At 40.0% G+C, this 20,936-nt stretch overlaps 2 protein-coding genes across 7 annotated transcripts in view; one reads left to right on the top strand and one right to left on the bottom strand.

The window, feature by feature from the left end:
* Daam1 (dishevelled associated activator of morphogenesis 1) overlaps positions 1-11,054 on the top strand; it is a 162,323-nt gene extending 151,269 nt beyond the window's left edge. For all 6 annotated transcript variants that reach the window (XM_074067875.1, XM_074067876.1, XM_020178957.2 and 3 more), the window contains 4 exons: positions 258-318; positions 3,208-3,339; positions 6,976-7,146; positions 8,319-11,054. In XM_074067875.1, the coding sequence (XP_073923976.1) occupies positions 258-318; positions 3,208-3,339; positions 6,976-7,146; positions 8,319-8,528 (574 nt within the window). In that variant the 3' untranslated portion in view covers positions 8,529-11,054. The remainder of the gene's footprint in view (positions 1-257; positions 319-3,207; positions 3,340-6,975; positions 7,147-8,318) is intronic.
* Positions 1-20,936, bottom strand: part of L3hypdh (trans-L-3-hydroxyproline dehydratase) — a 151,128-nt gene that overhangs the window by 72,991 nt on the left and 57,201 nt on the right. The window lies entirely within an intron of this gene.

The following is a 20,936-nucleotide window of genomic DNA, read 5'->3' as shown; positions in this document are numbered from 1 at the left end:
GAAACATCAAATATTTTTGTACACAGGGGACACATTTCTTGTCTGCTATTTTTAACCTGTAAAATATACCTGCTGACTGTGGAATACAAAAAGCGTAATTCTAAACCTGAACTCCATAAGAGCATGAAAGAGAATTTTTTTAAAAAAGCATTTAAAACAAACTGGTATCATCTTCGAAGCAAGAAATATTTAAAGCCATCATGTATTTAATACATGTAAGTGACATACTATTACTAAAATGTTGCTATTTACAACAGCATGACTGAGCTGGACAAAGAAATAAGTACCTTGAGAAGTGGCTTGAAAGCAGTAGAGACAGTGAGTATTTGCTTCCTGTTCTAATTCTTAGTCTCTTCACTATCGCTAATGCTGGTGACTCCTAGCACATGAGTCTTTGGTTGCCTTGGCATGTGGTCTGCCCAGAACAGATGTCTGTATTGATTCCAAAAAAAGAACAACCACCAAGAAAGAAGCAAAGGCAGGTTGTGTCGAGCCGGGCAACTCGATTGCAGGCAGCTGGGTGGTGTCATGGGTGGGTCACTGCTGGAACTGGTCCTGGAGTGCCTCCAATTTGCCTGGGAGGCCAGCCTTGTTAAAATGAGTGAGCTGGACTGATCTTCAAGGACCCTCTCTGTTTCTAGGTTTTATTAATATTTGATGTTTACTTTCAGTAGAGCATTAGAACTTCTCTGGTGCCTTCGAGCTGGTCCTTTGGGAAGAATTTACTGAGTAGTCACTTGAGTATATGGGCTGTACTCAAGGCAATTCAGAATCCCTAACCTCCAATGTCGAAACAATCAAGAGAAGCTAGTTCTTTCGGCATAGCCATTTGTAGATAAGTACTGTGATTACAGATATCCAGGAGGAAAGGGCTAGATTGAGGGTGGTCTGAAGGTTTGTAGAATGACTGGCACATTCTAGAGGCAGTACCTCTTCTAGAGGAGAACTTTGAGCAATGGCTTAGAAGGAGGTGACTTTAGGCACATAGGAGGGAGGCTGCCCCTGGTACAGGACACAGAGAGGAGTTAGAGGAATGAAACAAGACTGTGCTAGCGCAGTGCCATGTGGGAACTGCACAAATGCTACTGCCAGGGATGAGAACCAGCTGGCAGAGTGATCACTGGTAGCCTCGTTCAGGAGGAAGACATAGCTCTGATCTGTGCTTGGTGAAAGATCCTGATTCGCAGGCAGCTATCAATGCCATGGGATCCTCCCTTCTTTTTGTAATCACAAAACTATGCCTAGAGAGTATAGTTAGAATTCATGAAAAACGTAGTTATGCATTAGCAGTGTGGCTCAAGTGGTAGAGCACCTGCCTAGTAAGCATGAGACCCTGAGTTCAAACCCCAGTATCACCAAAAAAAAAATGAATAAAAATAAAAAAACATATACTGCTACTAAAATTTAAATCATAATGCCTAATTTTTTGTTTTCTATAAATATGACTATATAAGGTAAATTTGTTTGTGTGTGTGTTTGTTTTGAGAGGATTGGGGCTGAAAGGAGACAAAATAATATAAACTCTGTCTCTCCCAGTACCAGTGTGCCCAGAGCCAAGAACACCTGACCGTTCCTCACGGCTCTCAGAAAGGCTAGGCTGAAGCAGGACATTTTGGCGAGGCTTCTTTGATAACCTTTGCTCAGTTGCCTTCTGTCTCCAGGGACACTTTCTTGAGAGTAGAATGGCGGTTATGATATCCATAAGCCTGATAATGGGCACCCTGCCCCCAGCTTCTCAGGTCACATCAGGACTAGGATTGGGGGGGAGGTCAGTGTTCCTAGGACATTCTGTGTTTCGGGTTTATTAAAGGACAGTGTTGCTGAAATCTCGGCATCCCCTGGGTCATAAATACTGTAACATGCTCTTCACTAGAAGGGCACTTAAAGAAGCTTTCTGATCCCCTGGCAGCTTAAATGTCAAGATGTAGTCCTGAAAGAAAACATTGGGAGACAAAGTTTGGCCTGTACAAATATTCATGTATCCTGATTATGCTTTGTCCAAATTGATTATATTGTGTGAAGTATCAGAGAGGGAATTCTTATGAAATGATCTGTTAATGAAACGCTTTAAGACAACTTTCCCATCCCTATACCCAAAACACATGTAATATTCATTTTCTGGGCCAAAGTACTAGACCTGTGGCAATTTCTCCCAATCAGAGCCAGCTCCAGAATTAATACGAGTTTTCAGTTCTGTTATTTCATTTCATTCTCATGGTGGCATGAATATTGTTCTCCTTTCAAAAATGAAGACACTGAGGCCCAGAGTATTTTGCTATTGGTAAGAACCAAATTGGTGGCAGAGCTGAGTCAGAACCCATAGCCTGTGACTGTTACGCTCCTGCTTGCTAGTATGTTTGCCAAAGCAGATGAAGAACAAAAGCAGGGGTGCAGGTGGGTGATCCATTTATGTCAGGTTTACAGAATAGTTTTTACTGAGACTTTAGAGGCAAGCACACCCGAGTTCAAATTCTGCCTTGTCACTGATCAGTTTTTTGACTTTGGGCAAAGAATTAAATACCTCTAAACCTTAAGGTATTCCTGTGTTGTGGGGATTAGGATGCCTCTCATAGAGGTGTTGGAGACAATAAATAAGAAAGTACATCTGGCCGTGGTTGAAATTAATTATTGAAATTTGACTTGAATCATCTGTGTGTTCACCATGGTAATAGAGAATGTGAAAATTTACCTACCTATTCACAGAAACTTATTGGAATAGGCAAGAAGAAAAATGGTAGATGATGATGGTGCCAAATGCTGTAGTTCAGATCCTACTGCCCTAGACACCAGGGTTTAGGATGTAAGTCAACTTGGCTGAGAAGTAAGAAAAAAATCAAAACACCAGAATTCTGAGCTCAGAGTATCAACCATCAAAATTTTTTTTCACTCAAAAACCCTTTGAATCCAATTTGCCCTAATTTATTTGACTTCTATTAATTGTATCCAAATGCTAATTTGCTTATCCTCTAAAGCCAGAATGAGAACTCACATTGATAAAGTGTTCAGATAATTGGTTAAATTACTATTTCCACGCACATGGGCATGACCCCAGCATGGAAGGAGGAAGGGCAGGGAAAGCTAGATTCACACAAAACATTTTAGATGTGTTTGCCATCTGAGCAATTCGGTTTGAGGCATATGGAATAGAAGACAAGGTGTGTCTGTATTGGAAGCCTACGCTGTCATTATCCGTTTCCTGTGTTTCAGGAACTGGAATATCAGAAGTCTCGGCCCCCACAGCCTGGGGATAAATTTGTGTCTGTTGTCAGCCAGTTCATCACCGTTGCCAGCTTCAGCTTCTCCGATGTTGAAGATCTTCTAGCAGAAGCTAAAGACCTGGTAAATTTTCCCTGGCACACTAGAGCTCTTTGACCCAGCTGGGGTTTCATTTGGAACAGACATTATGCTATTCAGGAAACAGCAGGAATGGGATCCAAGCATCACAGTCAGGAAATAAAGCCCCAGATAGTTGGTTTCTAGTTTGCATTGTTTTGTATAACACAGTTGGATTTTCATCTCCAGAACTATGATTAATTGAAACGCACCCTCATCTAACTGGCCTGAGTTGCCTTTAGATTAACAAGACCTCCAAAATTTGGAATGGTGTAAAACTAGTTGAAAAAAAAAAAAAAGAAAGAAAAAGCACTATGACAGTTTTTCCTTGGTTGCTATTGGATTGAAGTGCTCACCTCTGGGAACTAAGAGGTAGATTAGGAAAGCCAGAAGGAGGTGTGGCTAAAGCCACATGTCTCGGTATCTTTTATATAAAATGTAGTAGCTCTGTAAATCTCCAGGAGAACTTTTTTTTTTTTTTTTTTACAGTTTTGAATGTTTTTTTTTTTCTTTTTTCTTTTATTATTCATATGTGCATACAAGGCTTGGTTCATTTCTCCCCCCTGCCCCCACCCCCTCCCTTACCACCCACTCCACCCCCTCCCGCTCCCCCCCCCCAATACCCAGCAGAAACTATTTTGCCCTTATCTCTAATTTTGTTGTAGAGAGAGTATAAGCAATAATAGGAAGGAACAAGGGCTTTTGCTGGTTGAGATAAGGATAGCTATACAGGGCATTGACTCACACTGATTTCCTGTGCGTGGGTGTTACCTTCTAGGTTAATTCTTTTTGATCTAACCTTTTCTCTAGTTCCTGGTCCCCTTTTCCTATTGGCCTCAGTTGCTTTAAGGTATCTGCTTTAGTTTCTCTGCGTTAAGGGCAACAAATGCTAGCTAGTTTTTTAGGTGTCTTACCTATCCTCACCCCTCCCTTGTGTGCTCTCACTTTTATCTTGTGCTCATAGTCCAATCCCCTTGTTGTGTTTGCCCTTGATCTAATGTCCACATATGAGGGAGAACATACGATTTTTGGTCTTTTGGGCCAGGCTAACCTCACTCAGAATGATGTTCTCCAATTCCATCCATTTACCAGCGAATGATAACATTTCGTTCTTCTTCATGGCTGCATAAAATTCCATTGTGTATAGATACCACATTTTCTTAATCCATTCGTCAATGCTGGGGCATCTTGGCTGTTTCCATAACTTGGCTATTGTGAATAGTGCCGCAATAAACATGGATGTGCAGGTGCCTGTGGAGTAACAGTCTTTTGGGTATATCCCCAAGAGTGGTATTGCTGGATCAAATGGTAGATCGATGTCCAGCTTTTTAAGTAGCGTCCAAATTTTTTTCCAGAGTGGTTGTACTAGTCTACATTCCCACCAACAGTGTAAGAGGGTCAGGAGAACTTATTAAATAAGATATATTTTAGTTCACAGTCTCATTAAAAAGGAGATTTAAAAAAAAATAAGATACTTTTTCTCTCCCTTTTGTAAATAAATGGTATGAAGCCTGTACCCTACTCCACCAACTTCTTCCACAGTGTACATCTCTTAGTTGACACTACACTCTCCTTCAAAACTCAAGTAATGGATGTCATTTTTTTCTGTGGTTGCTTGCTTAGATATCATTATGGATAACTAGTCATGGAAGGGCATACATACTAGTTCCACACATCCTACTTCAAGATAAAAAGTGGTCTGTATTAACAAATATCAGCCAGTCTCAACATTAACCTCCCTCTCCAGCCTTTCTTAATTAATGAGAGGATAATATATGTCCAAATGACTGCTATTAGAGGTCCAACCTCAACAGCCATGGTCCAGACCTTCACAGTGAAAGCCCAGTCCATGTCTTTTGTCAGCCCCACCACTTTGTGAAGGAAGAAGTCTCCCTGCTCTGATATTCCAACATAATACCTACTTCACCGAGGAGCTCAAACATCTCTGTAAAAATCAGTTAGATAGTTAGTTCTTAAATACACATGTACAAAGCCTCCTTTTTGTATGTATTTTGCATGGGAACTTTAATCTGGCCTGAGTTTCCATCAGATTTCTAAGGCTAAAATATACATGATTTCATATTCACTAGAATTCCTAGATAAAAAGATCATTCGGGATGGTTTTGAAGTGCATGAACTTGAATGTTTTAGGAACTCAGTTGTAGACTGTTTATTGCTATTTTCTTCATACCAGATCTTTTAGAAATTAGCTTATAAAACCACGGAGCAAGCTGGAGCACTATAATGTGGTGTGTGAAAAATGTTGTTTTTCCCCAAAGAGCTCTCTTTTGTAATAGAATATTTCCAAAGAAGTAAAACACTGAAAACAATTCCACATCAAGAGAAAAATGCTAGGAAAAATATGAAATAATAATTACAAAATATGTATCTTAGTTAAAATTATTTAATTAGAGAATATTGAAAACATTGTTTAAGTACATGGCAATAACAAAATATCAGAGAACCTTAACAACATAGTAAATGCAAGATAAGTAAGAAATATAAAATCAATTAGAAACTGAGTGGAAGAGGACTGCAAAAACCTGTCATGGCCTAAATATGAAGAAAATAAAAAGCCTGGAGAGTGTTAAGTAGTTGCTTAGGCATAGGGAAAGAGAATCCATTTGACTTTGAACCTAGGAATACTGATATATTAGGAGTCACAGCATAGATCCTAGAAGTGTAACACTAACAACCTGATCAGCATCGAACACCATTTGTTTTGTCGCAATAATGCACAGTTGAAAGCATACTGTCTGGAGTTATGAAAGTAACCACTGGGAGAATGAAAAACAGAAACAGTTAAAACTTTTTTTTAAAAAAGGAGATTGGACATTACTATTTTGTGACTGTATGTTTTTATTTGCATTTTTTTAAATTCCCCCTTAATGTTTTCCATTTTGGCAGTTTTAGAAAGGTAGCATTGAAAGGGTTTCTGAGCCCTCTGTTGGAATACAGTTGTATTGTCATTCAAAAACTTTTGGTTGCATTAGTGATTCTATAACCAATTGGTGTTTTCTAATTAGGGCCTGAGAAATATAACAACACTAACATTATTTATAATTAGGAAAAGCAGCTAAGAAGTACTGAATCCCATTTGCTTTCTATATTCACCATATGGCACTAATAAATGATGTCAAACTACTTCAAAGAAAAGTTAAAAGTACAAGGTTTCCTACCCCTGCTGAGTTTGCTATTAGTTTTTGTGTCTTGGGTGTTCTGCCCTACGATACTTTGCTTTCTTGTTTTTACTATTGTTTGGTTAATAAAAAGTTATAGGAGGTAATCATAGATGTTAAGCTGAAATGAGGTGGACAGGAATGAATGGTTTCAAAAGTTGAGGACTATTAAAATTCTTACTTTAGAAATGATTAATAGATATGTTCAGCAGCTGAAGATAAATACAGGCTCACTAAAATCCATCAAGTTATATTCTACTTCATTTGAGCTTTAGTCCTTGTAGAGAGATGCTGTTTGATCACTGAATTCTCTTAGAGCACTGAACTTTTTTTTATTTTTTGGGGGGGGTGGTACTGGGGTTTGAACTCACGGCCTCATGCTTACCAGGCCAGTTCTCTACCACTTGAGCCACCATGCCAGCTCTAGCACTGAACTTCTTAAAATCATCTTTTGTTTTCCCAGTTTACTAAAGCAGTGAAACACTTTGGGGAAGAGGCTGGCAAAATACAGCCAGATGAGTTCTTTGGCATTTTTGATCAGTTTCTTCAAGCTGTGTCAGAAGCAAAACAAGAGAATGAAAACATGAGGAAGAAGAAGGAGGAAGAGGAGCGTCGTGCTCGCATGGAAGCACAGGTGAGGTGGGGTCACTGGGAAACCCCACCTCCTGGAAGTTCTCTGGCTACACAGAAACAAAATTTGGTTTTGTTTTGGTTCTGGTTTTGACAGCATCGGGGTTTAAACTCAGGGCCTCACGCTTGCTAGGCAGTCACTTACCACGTAAACCACTCTGCCTGTGGTTTTGGTGGTGCTGGGGGATTGAACTCAGGGCCTTAAGCATAATAGCAAGTGCCCTACTACTGAGCTAAATCCCCAGCCCCAATCCCTTGTTTTTTTAAGCAGCACTCTGATGTGCTGGCAAGAAGGAGCAAATGGCTATGTTGTTTAGAATGTTTCTTTTGGGCAACTGACAATATATAACCAAAGATTTAACAAATATATCCATTACCTTTGATCTGGAATTATACTTCTTAGAAATTCTTTTGCAGAAATAATCATAAATTTGCATAAAGACAGTTGCATTCTTTATGGTAGTTCTAATCTGGACACAACCTGAAGATTTACCAGTAGGCATTGGTTCTAATTAACACAATAGCTACCTCCTGGAATATTTGTGCAAATTTTAGAAGTCATGTCTTCCAAGAATAATCATTCAAAAGAACTTACAAAATTGATTTCTACATGAAATCTTTTGTTTGAAAAATAAACATTAATGTAGAAAATAATAATGGTAGATAATCCACAAAAGTTCAAAATTGTTATCTTTTGGTACTACAATTAAGGATACTTTATTTTTTCCCTTTTGTTGATCTGAATTATCAAGATTTTCTATAGTATATAGACATTATTTGGCTTTTAACAGTAGTAACCTGTTCCAAGCATCAAAGATAGGTATAGGCTAAACCTTTGATGTAAGGGGAGTAGTCTCTATACTATAGAGAGACCAATATCAGGGTCTATTTAATTACTGTCACTTTTTTTTTCTAATAAAGGAACACAAATTGCCTTAATTGTTCTTTTCTTCAGTGAGAATATAATGAAGTTCACCTAGAACCTGGATAGTGAGGGTCATTTTTTTTTCATTGCTCATTGCTTCTACAGTGAGACCTCACGTCTCACTTACCCCTAAGATGAACAGATGAACATGGCTTGGTATGAATAGATCATTACCACATGTCACAGAATTCTTCTCCATTGAAACAAAGCACATTTGAACCCTCACCTGAGAGGTTTCTTTCTATCTGCAGCTCAAAGAACAACGGGAACGGGAACGTAAAATGAGAAAAGCAAAAGAGAACAGTGAAGAAAGTGGGGAGTTTGATGACCTCGTTTCAGCTTTACGCTCAGGAGAAGTGTTTGACAAAGATCTCTCTAAACTGAAACGGAATCGCAAGCGCATTTCCAACCAGGTGACGGACAGCAGCCGAGAGAGACCAGTCACCAAACTTAACTTTTGATTTTCCTTGAAACCTTTTCTAGCAAGCTCAGTAGCAGCAGTCCTTTGAAGTGACTAGAACGTTTCATTACACTGCCTTGCAATCCAAACAGTGGCAATTTGTTCCTTCATCTGTGAGTGAACGTGTGAATGTGTGTCTATGTAAATGTATGTGTACATATGTATTAAAAGTGTATATAGAAGTCTTAGAGTCATCTGGAGATCTACATGTACGGTTATAACTTTTATGTTCTCACGTGCACTCAGAAACCCTCGTGTATGCATTCATATTGAGTGTGGCTCGTTTCCTTTCCCTGAACACCATGACTGTTCAGAAGCACAATACTATCTCCTGAAAGAGATGACAGACATTCCCTAGCATAAAAAAAGGGAAAAGGGAAAAAAAAACTTTTTAAAGAAAATAGGGGGGGAAAAAAAAAAGCTTGTGAAATATTTTATGGTTTCCAAGCTTGGTATAGTTTGAAATTATTTTTGTTGCTGGAAATGGAGTTGGAAAAATAGAGATAAAATGATTTTTGATGGTTGACAATGTGGTGCTGGTGCATCGCTTCAATTAAATTAACAAAACCAGCTTGGAGTTTCTGACGTTGACATGGAGATAGTCTGTAAATGTTTATGGAGAACATCTTGCACACAATTTGTATTATGTAGAATGTCAATCTCAATTCTTTTTCATATTAAAAACTTGAACATCAGTTCCCCTCCCAATGTCATCAAGTTTTCTGCCAAAGTGCTCTTGATGATTTCTTTAAATTGCTTTTGAAAAAAAAACTATCTAACACAGCCCATGCCCTTGTTAAAGACCAAGATTGCCAGAATGTGTTTGTTGTTCTAACAATATAGGTATCTACACCTTAAAAATCAAATTCTCACTCAAGACTTAGAGGAACAATTCCCTGGAAGGATAAAGACCATTTAAAACAATAATAACTTTTTTATGGGTGCCTTTTTTTGGGGGGTATTTTCTATTTTCTGTTTTGTAGGACAAGCCGCATCTTCTGTAAATATAGGTCTGGACTAAGGGACACTTAGAGTATACCCAACGTCAACAGCATCTGCAGAGATGCCCAGATCTATTTATCTTTAAGAATATTTGAAGTTGTTTGCTGTTATATGTTGTCATTTTAAATTGTGTGTCAGTAAAGCTACCTGTAAAATTTCAGTCCAAAAAATAAAGCTCTCAGGGAGAAATGAATAAAAACAATGAACATTAGAAAATAAAATATAGATGCTTACCATTAGCCTACCAACTCTTAATATCCTTAAATTATATGATAGATAAAGAGGACTGTTACTTCTTTTCCTTTTGCTTTATTTATTTGTAGTGGAGTAGGGGGCTGGCATTTTTTCTTTTCTTTCCATCTGTCCTGTTGGGGTTGGGTTTCCTGAGGAAAGAATAGTTTTTCCTGTTGCACTAGATCATTATTTACTCACTAAATTGAGTTTTTCAATCAACTAACAAATATTTATTAAGTACCTACTGTGTACCAGGCATAGTAGAGCTATAGTGATAAGCAAGACAGAGTCCCTGCCCCTCAAGGAGCTTATTTGCTAATAGGGGTTTTCAGGAATGCATAGAATGCCAATGTGTGCACTGTACAGGAATCTTACTATTTAAAAAGGATTTGTATAAACTTATAATGCTTAGTGCAGATGGCAAGGTATCTGTGCTGTGTGAAAGCTGTGAAATAGTGCTCTAAGAATTGTCAAGAGCTGTGGTTTTTACATTTTTTTTTCCTCATTACAAACTAGCGACTTTCTACCCAGTATGTGGAAGTAAATGACTCTTGCAATAAAGCAGTCATAAATACAGAGGTGACACTCTCTCACTCCTAGTTAACCCAGGTCTGCAAATACACATGTTCAAGGTGCAGATGGAGACTTGGCGCAAACAAGCTTGGAGAGGAGGAGGAGGAGGAGGATGGAATGATGTTTCTTCTCTGTTTCTGAACTAAAGTGCCTCTATGTATATTCTTTTTATAGCAGGAGAAATTTGGTCTGGCTCAATTTTGGAACTATATATTGAAAGTGGCTTTGTCTTATAGGTTAAGGAATGGACAAGTAGAAGGACTGTCACAAAAAGAAGCAAGTTTGTGTACCATGTCCCTCTTGCCCTTTTTAACCATCCCCATTTTGATATGGCCATCCTGGTAGGCCTTCTTTGCCATTTCCAGTTTTGGTTTCTTTCCCTTAAAACTGTGTGCAGGTAATTCCATGTGCCATTGTTGGAGAAAACAAAAACTACTTTTTAGACTGGTGCTGGTGTAAGTAGCCACTTTTCTCTCTTGGGTGTGTATTTTAAAGTTTTTTAGTTTTTTTTTTAATTAATGCCAAAAAACAAAAAGCATTATAATTTGTAAACTTAATTATATGTCTTGTATCTTACTAGCTTAGTAGTTGGAACCACTTAGTCTTTAGGTGCAAGACTGTTGTTATAGTACCAAGAAAAAAAGTTGTATGTGTTACGAGATTGTACATTTTTTTAAAAAAATAGCAATATGCAATAAAGATGATTTCATTGGGTGTACATATGTGCTTTCTATGAATTATTAAAATAACATCATTAAACTTCTTGTGCATTTGACCATGGAATTTAAATATTACAAACTGTTCACTAAAGCAGAAATATATACATATTTTCAAACTTGTACATACTGGATCTAGAAGGCTATGGTTTTCTGTTATGTCAGCATTTAATATGCTCAGGCTACCATAAGGTACCTCTTTCTGTACTTGTTATGAGTTATATAATTTTGTGAATTATATAACTGTATGAGTTACTATAATTTTGTGTTGACTTTGGTGGGACAACTAGAGAAATTACTCAACTAAGAGTATAGAAAAGAATCCCTAGGCTCCAGAACTAAAACCATTCTCACTTCGAAGCATTTTCTTTTTTTACAATAAGTTTTGATTCTGAGCTGTATCTCAGCTTGTGTAAGGCCCTGGGTTCAATCCCCAGCACTACCAAAACAGCATCAGTTTTTTAAAAATATAGGTCAGTATGGGCAGTCAGTGTCACCTGTACAGATCAGGAAACGTGTTTTATAAATATCCTCTGCCTGCTGGTTCTACATCACTTTGGCTGCCTAGCCACCCTCAACCCAATTTGAGGTCAAGCTGAAAACGAATTGTCCAGGCAATCCCTATACCTATCCTTCTGGTCTTTGGAATGGACTCAGAATGTTCTTGTAACTGATGACCATCTTGAGTTTCATCACTGGATAACGGCATCATATCTAAAATTGTTCTCTGAAGTTGACAGTCAGAGGAAAGACTCTTCTACATGTCAAACAAATGTTTTATCCACCCCAAAAACGGAATGCACCATTGCCTGTTTATGTATCTGAGTGTGGAGCTATATACAGACCCACATAGATCCTCAGCTGCCCTTGATGTACTGGTAGATATGGAAAAATGTGAAATTTTCAGATCATTACACCTTAGTTTGCTGTCTACTTATCCCAAACATATCATCAATGGGCAAATGTGCTTCTGTCTGCAGGATGAAGTTATGTGATCCATCCAGAAATTTCCCCCAATTCTATAACCTAAAGTGAGTTTATGTGAGGCAAATCAAAAATCTCTATTTAACTAGTTTAGACACCCATATTCAAAAAGCCAAGTTCTGGAAAGGAAAACTTTCTGAGACTTTTAATATGGTCAGCTGTTTCCTATCAAGTGGAAAACATAAACTATGAACTCCCAAGGCTTAACAGCTCCCTGATACCATTTAGTTCCATAAACACTAGCTTTGAGAAACACTAGACTGTGCAGAGAGATTTAAGTCAGGGGCTTTGGGCTTCTCGCATAAGGGTCATTTGTAGACCATCAAGCCTTTGAGTTATTGCTCATTTTCTCCATGCGATCTATACGTTGTTTTATGTCCCCATATCCCTATCCACCCTTGATAGTATGAACTCCACTCAAGTCTAAAAACTTACGTTAGCCTATAATTAAGGAATAACTTAACAAACTGTGAATTCTTTATCTTGGAGAAAAGAATTTCTTGTTCATAAGAATTTTCCATAGCAAATGCCAGTCAGAATTATTTTTTTAAATCTGGCTTATGAAGAAAATAGACATACTCTTCAGTCTCTTCCCTGACATACTTTCACTTACTGCAATCAACTGTGCATTTCCATGGTATCAAACAGAAACACGAGCACAGGATTTTCAGACAAAGGAGTTGGGGTTGCTTAGTTGGTTGGGTTTTGAGACAGGGTTTCACTATGTGGCTAGGCTGATCTAGAACACACTAGGTAACCCAGACTGGCCTCAAACTCAGGATCCTCCTGCCTCAATCTCCTGAGCAGAAAAGATTATTTCTGCTGGGTATACATTGTGACTTGACTTCACCCCACCACTGCTCTCCTTAATCCCCCCCGCAATTCCTGGAATAGTTTCAACAGGCATCATTTTTGCATTTATATACATGTGCACACAGTATTTGCACCATATTCACCCTCCTACACCCTTCCCCGCCACCTCAGAAGAGACCTTTATTTTTGTCAAACCTTGATATGTTTTGGTTTTTCAGGGGAAAGAACATCCCTAAGTATGATTTTTTTCATGACATTTGGATAAAACATTTATTCTCTCTGCTTCTCTGTCTATAGTTCCTCCAGGGAAAGGAAGAAAGGAAATAGTTCTATAATACTGATTTTCAGTACTATCCTCTTGTCTCATTGACACCCATCATGGTCATGTAGGGACATTTTTGTGGCAAAGGAATCTACAGTCCCTCATGTGACGGTGAGCATTTCTTGTTAATGCCCTCACCCCTCCCCATCTAGGAGAGAGAAACTTTCCGAAGTCTGATCACGTTGGAAGCTAGCCTGTTTGAGGATAAGAGGGCATGCCTACAGAGGATGCTGAGCAGTGACTCGGGGAAGACAGGGGAGGGAGGAAAGGAAGTGCCGCTACCCACAGCTTAAAAGGGGGAAAGTCAGCCTGCAGGATACAAGGTTAATAATACACAGAAGTCAGTCACCTCCCTGTGTACCAGCAATGAACAAGTAGAGGAATGAAGAGGTGGAGCACAGGATTTTTATCACACTCTGTGTGATAGTATAATGGTGGATATATGCATTAAACATTTGTTCAAATTTAAAATATACAGCACCAAGAGTGACCCCGAATGTGAACCCTGGACTCCAGATACAACGATGTGTCAGTGTAGGTTCACCAATTTTGTAAGAAGTGTACCCACTCCTGCAGGAGATGTTTGATTATGGGGAGATTGCGTTTGTGCACTCAGGGGGCTTACTGGAAATCTGTACCTTTCAATTTTGCTGTGAACCTAAACTGCTCTAAAATACAAAGTGTGCTTTACAAGGAAAAGCCAAGAAAAGTCCCTGTATACATGGCCATGAAACTTCCCCACCAAATCAGGCCAAGTCAGCCTACTTCCTTGCACATACCCAGCCATACCCAGCCCCTCATCCAAACTTCCTTGGGTAATTTTTCATGCCCTTTTGACTTCCCCAGTTGATTTACATCTGGTTACATCTTAAAAAAATCAGGTCAGCAGGGTAGTTTTCTTAATATTCAACTCTTCCAGACTTTGGCCCCGTCCCTAAGACCTCCTGATTAACTCTTAGGCTAGTGTCCATTCCTTAGCTCTTTGAGCCAAAGGGCAGAAGGAAGGACTGGTCACTAGTGAGTCAGTCACTCCCAGCAGCTCAGGTCATAAGCCTTTAATGTTCACAGTTCAAGATAGTTTTTTCAACTTGACTGGCATTAGAAGACCCACAGGAAGGCCTTTCCTTTCTTCCCTCTTTACTCCCCTCCTTCCCTCCTCTCTCTTCCTTCCCAACTTCATTAGTGACTCTACATCAAAAGGCCTCATTATTGGAGATTCTCTCAAAATGCCTTTTGTAGAACACAGTCCTCTCCTACTGCCTTGGATGTGAGCTATTTGACCCTGAAAAGCAGCAGCTGTTTCATGAGCTGACATTTTCATGGCTAGTGAGTTCACACTGAAAGCTGGCTTCCCGTGTCTGCAAGAGGCACTGCTAGGCATGGAGTCCTGCAGGCTGTGTGTCACTGGCTCGCTGTCTCCGCTAAAGGATTGATACCTTGCTGAAAGGACCCTCTAGATCTTCCTAGGGCAATTGGCCTTGACTTTTTCTCACTGGACTGTGACCAGAAGACCCTGCATGCCACGGAAAAAACTGCTCCCCAGTTCCTATCTGCTTGTTCTGTTCCCTGTACCAACATCTGAGCCAAAAGCCCTGAGTTCCAGAGTTGTGTCTGGGTATCAGACATGAACAGAACCCCACGTCAGTCTCTTAAACACCTTCGCTTCCCGTTTTGAAAACTGGACAGAACAGCTCTAAAACTTGCCATGGCAGGGCGCTGTTGTCCTCCCTTCTCTGGGGCTCCCAGGCTCTCAATGCTGGGAATTCACAGCAGCCAACTTACTCATAGAATCAAACGAACTATTCCGATTACACTGTGTATCAGCTGGGCTTCTTGCCCTGTGTTTGAGAGAGAGAAAGATGGAAAGGCAGAACATTTCAGCAGTAATGAGACTCATTCAGACTTCCTTTCATTAGGTCACTTTAGTAACTCAGATCCTTGGGGCCCCATCGGAGGTGAACCAAAGCCACGTGCATTGATTTCATCATAAAGTCAACCCATATCATTAACACGGCTTTTCCCTGGGAGGCCGTTGTGGTAACCTAGGAAGACAGTAGTTGGAAGAGGGGGAGGGAGCAAATTAACTAAATGTGCTTACCGCTGTCTTTACTGGGGTGTATTGCCTTATAACAGCAACACTGTCAAATGAAAATGCATCCCAGTGAGGAGTCACAAACACACAGGAGTGTCCACTGACAAGAACCTTTAGCCTGCAACATGAATTTTTGTTTATTTATTTATTTTGGTGATACTGGGGTTTGAACTCAAGGCCTCAAGCTTACTAGACAGGTGCTTTACCCCTTGAGCCATGCCCCCAGCCCTTTTTTCCTTTAGTTGTTTTTCAGATAGGTCTTGAGTTTTTGTTGTTTAGAATTTTTTGGGGGGGAGGGGTGGTCCAGGGCCAGTCTTGAACAGCAGTCCTCCTACCTATGCCTCTCCTATTGCTCACAGGCGTGTTCTACCACACCCAACCCCACAATATGAATTAGTAAGAAGATGTGGCAGCTGGCCTCCAGTATGTGCAGAGAGAAAACTTATTTTGAATTCATCAGGAGGCAGGGTGAACCTTATGAGTGAAGGAAATCAACAAGTTGATTTCATTTTTTCAAATGCTTACCAGCAATTGAACAGGCTGCCTGATAAGATACTGAGGACCCTTTCCTTCGAGCTGGATGACCAGCTATCACATTAGGGACATAGTCCGAAATTTAGAACCAACTGGCAGTTTGGATGGACAATTTTTTAAACCTTTTATTTGGGAATAATTTCACACAAAAAGTTCACTTATTGTTAACAATTATCCCATCACTTTGTCACTTGTTATCTTATTCTTTCTTTGTGTGGGTGCACACATACTTTTCTGAACCATTTGAGAGTAAATTGCATACATCATGGCCCTTAATTCCTGAAACTCCAGAGTGCATTTCCTGAGAAGGAGAACAGGGCCTTACATAACCCTAGTATATTTCTCAAACTCACGAATTTAATAATTATATCACAGCGTACCATGCATGTTCCAATTTTGTCACTTGATATAAAAATGAATGTCCTTTATAATATCCCCCACTGCTCCAGAAAAGGATCTAAGATGGGCTACAGATGCTGCATTCAGTTGTCATATTTCTTGTCCTCTAGAATTTTTTTTTTTTTTTGGTGGGTCTGAGGTTTGAACTCAAGGCTTTGCACTTGCACTGTACTACTTGAGTCACCCCTCCAGTCCATTTTGCTCTCGTTATTTTGGAGATGGGATCTCATGAACTATTTGCCCAGGCTGGCCTCAAACTTTGACTCTTCCAATCTTAGCCTCCCAAGTAGTTAGTATTACAGATGTGAGCTACTGGTTCCCAGCTGTATTTCTTTTCATGATACTAACATTTTTGAAGACTAGTCCTCTGGTAGGTGGAATAATGGCTTCCAAAGACATCTGTGTCCCAATCCCTAGAATATGTGAAGATGTTAACTTACATGGCAAAGTAACTTTGCACATGTAATTAAATTAAGAATCTTGTGCTGTGTGTTTGGCTCACTGCTATAATCCTAGCTACTTAAAAGGCTGAGATTGGGAGGATCACAGTTCAAGGCTAACCCAGGCAAAGAGGTTATAAGACTTCATCTATTGATTGAGATGAAGTCTTATATCAATAGATGGGCATGGTACTGTGTGCCTGTCATCCCAGCTACACAGGAAAACACAAATAGAAGGATTTCAGTCCAGGCTGGCCTGAGCATAAACTGGGGCCCTATCTCAAAGATAACCAATACAAAAAGGACCAGAGGTATGGCTCAAGTAGTAGAACCCCAGACCCTGAGTTCAAACCCCCAGTACTGCTCTCCCACCAAAAAAAGAATCTTGAGATAGGAAGATTAATTATCCTGGATTATCCAGGTAGGCCTAATGGAATCATGACTGCCTTTTTAAAGGAGACAGAGTAACAGTGTCAGAGACTGAGGGTTGGAGAAATGTTGTCTTTGCTGTAATTAAGATGAAAATGGAGCCACCAGCCAAGGAATATTAGTTCCCACACATACCTTTTTTTGCTCAGTTTTGTCTTGTGTTTGCTTTTTAATTTGCTGCAATCCCATATGTCAATTCTTGTTTTTTATTTCCTATTGGAGTTTTACTCAGGAAATCATTAGGCCCACCTCTTAAAAGTCCACAGCACCTCCCAATGCTGCCACCCTGGGGATTAAGCCTTTAAACTTGGGCCCTCGGGTTACATTCATCCAAACCGTAGCATCAGCTCTTCCTCCTACCCCCTCCATTCCTTCCCTCTCCTCTCTCTTCTCTACAGCACTCATTCTTTCTCTTCTACTCTCCACCCTTCGCCTTCAGGTCCCCTATCTTACAAACCCACACTTCCTGGGTACTTTTTCCAAATACTGGATATTGCAATGAATAAGTAGATCAAAAACTCCTGCCATTGAGGAACTTAGACTCTAATATGGGTAGAGAGTGGACCTAAACCGTATTAGTGTATTAGAAAGTGGTAAATTTTGTAGCAAAACGGAGGTGGATATGAGAGACTGAGGTTGGGGACAGGGTAACTTTAAGTAGAGTGACCACAGCAGGACAGACCTCATGAGAAGGTCTTAAGTAATGGCCTAACTGGCAAAGAAGAGTCACAGAGCTGTCCAGGGAAGATCATTATAGCCCAAGGGAATAACCAAAGCAGAGGCTCTGAGGTCACACATTTTTTTGGTAATAATGGTGCCCATAGGTTTCAGTTCTTATTGCACCCTTAAGCTTCTGTTTTCCAGGGTCACGGTCCTGCCTCAAGTCTAGCTTGAATCTTCCTTCTGCCCAACCTCCAATCAGCATGAACCATAAGATCCTAACCAATCAGATCATGTCAAGTCTCACTGAGGAGTATTTAAGCCCCTGCCCTTCCTGCTTCTCTCTTGGCTCTCTTGGCTCTCTCCCTCTCCCACCTGACAATAAAGAATCTCTTGGCCAGTTCACTCCTCTCCACGTGGTCACTTTTGGGGTCTACATTTTCCAACACCTTTGAGACACAGCAAGGAGGCCATGTAACTGGCAACACCTGCCTGAACAGAAAAGACTCAATAATATCTTCAGGGAAGTATGGAGTGAGATTGGAGAGCCTCCTGTCAGTCATTGTGGAGCCTTTGCCTTTTTCTCTGAGTGAAATGGGGCCTTTTGATTGATAACACAGCCTCTAGTTCCATCCTCTTGCCTACAAATAATATGATTTCATTCTTCTCTGAAAAAATGCTCAACCCCTTTAGGCATTAGGGAAATATAGATGAAAACTTCACTGAGATTCCTACAAACATCTGTAGCCAGCTTGGGGAACTCTACTACCCCACCCCCATAATCCTTATCATTTCTGTAATCTACCTCAAACATACATAGGATTTAAGGAAAATTACTGTGCTTGCCCTTCATTTATTCATGAATTCATCAAATCATTCCACACATATGTGCTCAGAGTACATTTGTGTGTATGAGGCAGAATTTATACTTGTTATCAACTGTGTTAGCTTCCCCTGACTGTAATAAAATACCTGAAACAGGCAACTTAGGAAGTAAAATGAAGTCAATTTTGGCTCATTGTTCCAAAGGTTAAAGTCCAAGTAGCCCAACTAGTTTGGGCATTTGTTCCTCTTTTTTTTTTGTTTTTTTGTTTTTTTGACAGTACTGGGGAATGGACTCGGGACCTCCCATTTGCAAGGCAAGTACCTACCACTTGAGCCACACCCACAGTCCTTTCTGTGTTGTTTGTTTTTCATATAGGCTCTTGAGTTAACTTTGCCTGATCTGGCCTTAAATTGCCATCCTCCTGTCTCCACCTCCAGAGTAGCTAGGTTTACAGGGATGTACCACCACACCCAGCAAAACAGCCATTCTGACTGAAGTGAGAGGGAATCCCTAGTGTGGGTCCTTGGCACATATGTGTTCTCCCAGGGCCTTGTCTTAGTATCTAACCCTCAGTAAATAACCATTCAAACAAGTACCATCCTCCACAGTACCCTTAGAAATAAATTCTCTAAACCTTTATTCTCTGGAGCAATTTTTAATTCTCTATGAGCCTTCTCCCAGTTTTCTTACCTGGGAAGAAAGAAAAGAAGCTGGAGCTCAACAGGGAGCCACAAATCACTTTGACTTTGTGCTCTATTATGCAAATACAAGAGCTCAGAAATCACGCCCTTTTAGAGGGACAATTCTTTCCACTCTTCTGGTTTCCATGAAGACTGAGAGAAGTAAACGCAGGGCAAATTTCCCAATCTTTCATAGAACACAGCTAGGGGATAGCCTCTCATATATAGTTTTAAATTAGAAAAATAGAGATTCTAAGATTTTTTTTTTAATTTAAAATGTTTGTATTAGCAGAGCTAAGCTCATACATATGAGGTTTTAAATCATATATGTATGTACGTATATGTGAGTTTTCATTCATATACTCATCACTCACGTTTTTATTCTAGTCCTCCAGGTTCTTGTGTCCCATGTCCTGCTCAAATTCTTCCTTTGGAAGTTGAGTCAATTTCTCAAACACAACACAGCCAAAACTGAGCTGATCTTGACTTAAACATGCTCCTACCCTAGTCTACTAAATCTCAAATGATAGCAACTACATCTCCTTCCCTTGCCACACAACCCATACCCACTCCTAGAGCAACTCCTCCTGGCTCCGCCTGCAGAGCTGCACAGTTTGATGTTTTCTTAATCTCCGCTGTGATGACCCTGGTGGAAGCTTGCTCAACGCTCTCCTGCACATTTGCTGTGTCCTCCTACCTGGTCTCTCTGCTCCAGTCTTGTTCTCAACACAGTCTGTTCTCAACACCACAGTCAGTGTAATGCTTTCAAAATGTGACTCCTGTCACTCTTCCTGAACTCTCCAGAGGCTTCTGAGCTCACTTACAAGCAGAGGCCACAGTTCTCATAATGGCCTCCACAACCCTAATGATCTGGACACCGGCCCAGCACCATCACCCTCTGACCTTGTGCCCCTCCCCCCGTACTGGCTTCCTCTTCTTCCTTATATCCCAAGCACTGTTTCCTTTGCCTGAAACATTCTTCAGTTAGATATCACAGAACTTTCTCTGTCACCTCCTACAGGCCTTTGTTTTAACGTAACCTTCTTAGTGATGACTTCCTTACAATCAAGCTCATAATTACAACTCATGCCCATCCCAGAACCCAACCCTTTCTCTGATCTATTTTTTTTTTGCATGACCCTTATCATGGTATATTTTGCACTTAGTATTCTGATCCTATCCCATCCATTAGAATTTAAGATCCACGAAGTAAAAAATGTTCCTACACCGAGTATTCATTCCCAGTATTTGGGACAATGTCTGATGTACTTGGGGAACTTTAAGTTCAATAAATAGCGTCAATAGATGAGTCTCTTTCTGTGATAGGTCAAATATGAAAAAAGAGAAGACACGAACAATGCAATTGATGCTGACTTAGTAGACTTATTTTAAACAAAGACATAGCTGAAATGTTTATGGGAGAATTTCATAGCAGCAACCATTATATTTTGAGCTGGATAATTCTTTGCTATGGGCTTTCATGTGCGTTGTAGAAATTGATTCATTTGCGTCATTTGAAGCATCACCAGCCTCCACCACGTAGAGGCCAGAACCATCAGTATTCCCTTTCCCCAAGCTGTGACAACCAAGAATGTCTCCAAATACGGCCAAGTGTCCCCTTTAGCTAAACCAGCCCAGTTGAGAGCATTCGGGTATAGTTATTCCTAAAGTTGAGCCAAAAGAACAGAATGTGATGAGAAAAGTC

This window comes from Castor canadensis, chromosome 3 (assembly GCF_047511655.1).
Source record: "Castor canadensis chromosome 3, mCasCan1.hap1v2, whole genome shotgun sequence".
NCBI classification, from domain to species: domain Eukaryota; kingdom Metazoa; phylum Chordata; class Mammalia; order Rodentia; family Castoridae; genus Castor; species Castor canadensis.
This window is presented reverse-complemented; position numbering and strand designations above follow the sequence as displayed.